The sequence below is a fragment of the Etheostoma spectabile genome, chromosome 5 (genome assembly GCF_008692095.1).
Source record: "Etheostoma spectabile isolate EspeVRDwgs_2016 chromosome 5, UIUC_Espe_1.0, whole genome shotgun sequence".
NCBI classification, from domain to species: Eukaryota; Metazoa; Chordata; class Actinopteri; order Perciformes; family Percidae; genus Etheostoma; species Etheostoma spectabile.
In genome coordinates this window covers 35,494,383-35,497,986 of record NC_045737.1, presented here as the reverse complement: position 1 = coordinate 35,497,986, position 3,604 = coordinate 35,494,383, and the positions used below count along the sequence as shown (strand labels likewise).

Below are 3,604 nucleotides of genomic sequence, written 5' to 3'. Positions count from 1 at the left end.
CCCCCGTAGGCGTTTGTGTCGGTCTGTAAGTGAGGTCATACTGAGGCTGCTCTTGTGACTGATCAGGACTACAGTCACCTCTGCCCCAGAGGTCAGGGGTTAAACCATGGGGAGAGGAGTGCGGGGGGGGGGGGTCGTGATCAACTTGTGACCTTTTGTTCAACGCTGCTTTGTGTTATAAGTCAAAGCTCCAATCTTCTTAGTATTTTACGCTGTCATCCAACTTAAGACTGAAGTATTGCCGTGCATAATGAAGCGTTTGTTTTAGTGGGAACGTTGCAGAGACCAAATAACAAACTTATTGTGGTAGTTTGGGCCAGAAATACTGTTCATTTAGCTTAAAAGGATGTAGCTGTTCACGATTGTCAGTTTGGGATTGGGGACACGTGTACTCAGGTGGAAAAGTCCAGTGTCACACATTAATATGGTACATGCATAGTAGGCTCGCAAATAACGATTATTTCCATTGGCTCATTATTTTTCAGAAATTTCCCAGACCTCCTCTGTTTTATCTTCTTTTCTTCAACTAACGGTCCAAAGATTTTACTAAGTTTACTTTATGACAAAGGAAAGCAGCAAATCATCGCATTGGAGAAGCTGGAACCAGAGAATGTTTGGAGTTTTTTGCGCTTGCATTTATTCCAATTGATTGATTTCAGTCAACTAATCAGTTGATCCTCCAAACGTTTTAGCTTTAGCACGTATGTGAAGTCAGCCTGGAGAGTGAACAAAGAAGGTGCTCTTCGATGCAAAATCCAGTCCCAATGGAATGTGAGAACATTAACGTTTGATGTTTTCCTTTATTACACCCCCAAAATATTTGCTTTTCATAGCTGAGGCTTTCCCTTGCTTCATTGGGCTTTGATGTATAGTTGCAGAGCTCGGAAATCCAATCCACAATCTCCACAGTGATGGTGGGGACTCCATTGTGTAAACCTGTTAGCTAAAACTACATCAGTAAAGGGGTGGATATAGGTCAAAACTGGACCGTAGCACTAACCAGGACTCTCTCAGACATGGGCAGAAGACAAAATTAAAATCACGTCCTGTAGACACTTGCAGCTACACCGAGGCAGAGAGAATAATTTGGCCATAATTGGCCTTTAATTCACTGAACCGATTTAATAATAATGATAATAATACATTTTATTTAACCTTAGCGCCTTTCTAATCCTTCAAGGTCGCTCTACGGACAACAAAAGACAGATACAGGGAACGGAAATGTAGACACAGTTATGAAAAAAAAAAGACAGGAACAGTGTATTTACAAATCAGCAAGCTGAACCAGGTGGGTTTTGAGTCTAGTTTTGAACAGGTGGAGAGAGTCGACGCTGCGGATGTGGATGAATGTCTAGTTTTTAGTGGCAAGAATGCTCGTTCTAAAAGTGAGAGACGGCTGAACTTAACATAAGTGCAACATATAGTTTAAGATGTACCTTAGTACTTGACCCTACAGCAATAATTAACAGTGATAATGTGTAGGTTTTACTGAAGTCCTGCAGGTAACAGCGTCTCGTCTTCTCTTTGCTGCAGGACGCCTCCATCGCCCATCGCTTTCATCTGATGCGAGAAAAGCACCCTGAGAAGTTCAACAGCAGGTGAGAGAAAATCATATTCTAAAACGCACTGAGCAGTCGATGAGGCAGATACAGTTATTTCAGAAGGAAACGTCCTGACCCCATTAGCTAGTGAGCCACCTCACAACCAACCGGTGACCTCGCACTTTAATCTGCAAATCCGATACCACACCGGGCCGCAATCATCAGCAATCAATAAGAACAACGCTTGCCTGCGTAGTGGAATCCAGATATCGGCTGGGCCTCGATTGTGTTAAAGCTGAACTGAGCTGTGATGTGAGAGGATGTGAAGTCCAACTGGGCTGGAGCCATGGTTTCCATGGTTTCCATAGTCCAGACACAAATGTTTGTTATGACAATAATTGAATTGTCAGTTCAGGTAAAAAATAAAATGGGGACTTCATTGTCTCAAAACCGTGCTGTTACGTGTGAGATAGCTCAACCGAAGGCCAAGGACTGTGCTGATAACGATGTGAAGTGATCTTCAAATGGCGGACGAGTACAGTCTAATTAATTGTTTTATAAAGAAAGAGAAATACGTTGCAATGCAAGTTAAGAATGTTAAATTCAACCTTTTGGGACATGGAATCTGTAACAGGGCTTCATCTGTCTGTTAAAAAGCCCCTCGGTTATAAGTTTGAAATCTCAAATGTAATCGGAGATCAGTTTGATTATAAAAGTATTATTTTTTTTAATCAAAGCCGACAGAGCTCCTACAGAGCCATGATACAATACAATATACTCTATTATATAATATAATACTTATATAATACTCTGTTGTTGAGTATTACTCCTTGTGGGGAATCAACTGATCAAAATCAGCAGAGTTTCCCTTTAATACATATATATATATATATATAACTATATATATCTAATATTTATATATATTATTATATATCTATATATATATATAATAGATATATATATTATATATATATATATATATATATATATATACAGTGTATTACAGTGTATGTGTGTGTGTGTGTGTGTGGTGTGTGTATGTATAATATATTAGATTGTAGATTATTACTGAAGACATCAGAACTACGAATGACAGAAATGCAATTATAAAGTATATACTAATATATATATATATATATATATATTATATATATAAATAAGACATGTTTTCAGTTATTTCACACTTTTTTGTTGAGTACATAATTCCACATGTGTTCATTCATAGTTTTGATGCCTTCAGTGAGAATCTACAATGTAAATATTCATGAAAATAAAGGAAACTCATTGAATGAGAAGGTGTGTCCAAACTTTTGTTTATTAAATGCATAATAGATATAACACAATAAAGGAAAGGGAAAATGATTTTTGGGCCGTATGGATGGCACGCTGCCATGAGTCCATGAGTCCATGTCTGACTACTCCACATTTTAATTGTAATATTATTTGTGATTAAATTCTGAATCTGTATTTTGGAGCAGATTCTAATCACTGGGAAAAAACACAAATTCTGTTTTGTTGCCCTTTCAATAACGTTACATGATAGGGCATTTGTGCTGCCTTCCTGTGGTGTCGGAATAATCGGAAAACTGAATTCACAACTGGGAAAATTCCTGTGAACGCCCCTTCATGTGGGAATGTTACCGCTGCGAGTTTGTGACATAAGTGTGACCTGATGATTTTGCTACATTAAAAGTGAGGGAGTCAGAAAAGGTTTTTACGATCCATCTTGTGGCGGACGTGAATATCATTGCAACCCAATAGTTGTTCAGACGTTTCACTTGAATACATAAGTACTAACCTCATGGTGGAGTAAGAAGAAAAGTCGGGGGATCAACAAAAGTCCTTAGGATACATCCTCTGGGCACCATGGATATCTGCTCACAATGACTTTGGATCCATGTTGTTCGGTGTGGACCAAGGTGAAGTCGACTGACTGACTGACATTAGCATTCATGGAGCTGCTGTTATGGCTGAAATCTATTCAGACGTGTTGGTGATGGGCCACACTGTTGCACATTGTCAAGTCGAGTTGATTTCATCCATAGAAATGGAAATTACAGTGC

At 38.8% G+C, this 3,604-nt stretch overlaps 1 protein-coding gene across 1 annotated transcript in view; it reads left to right on the top strand.

The window, feature by feature from the left end:
- dgkg (diacylglycerol kinase, gamma) overlaps positions 1-3,604 on the top strand; it is a 114,955-nt gene that overhangs the window by 69,308 nt on the left and 42,043 nt on the right. The window contains 1 exon segment of the mRNA XM_032516518.1: positions 1,534-1,598. Coding sequence (XP_032372409.1) covers positions 1,534-1,598 — 65 coding nt within the window.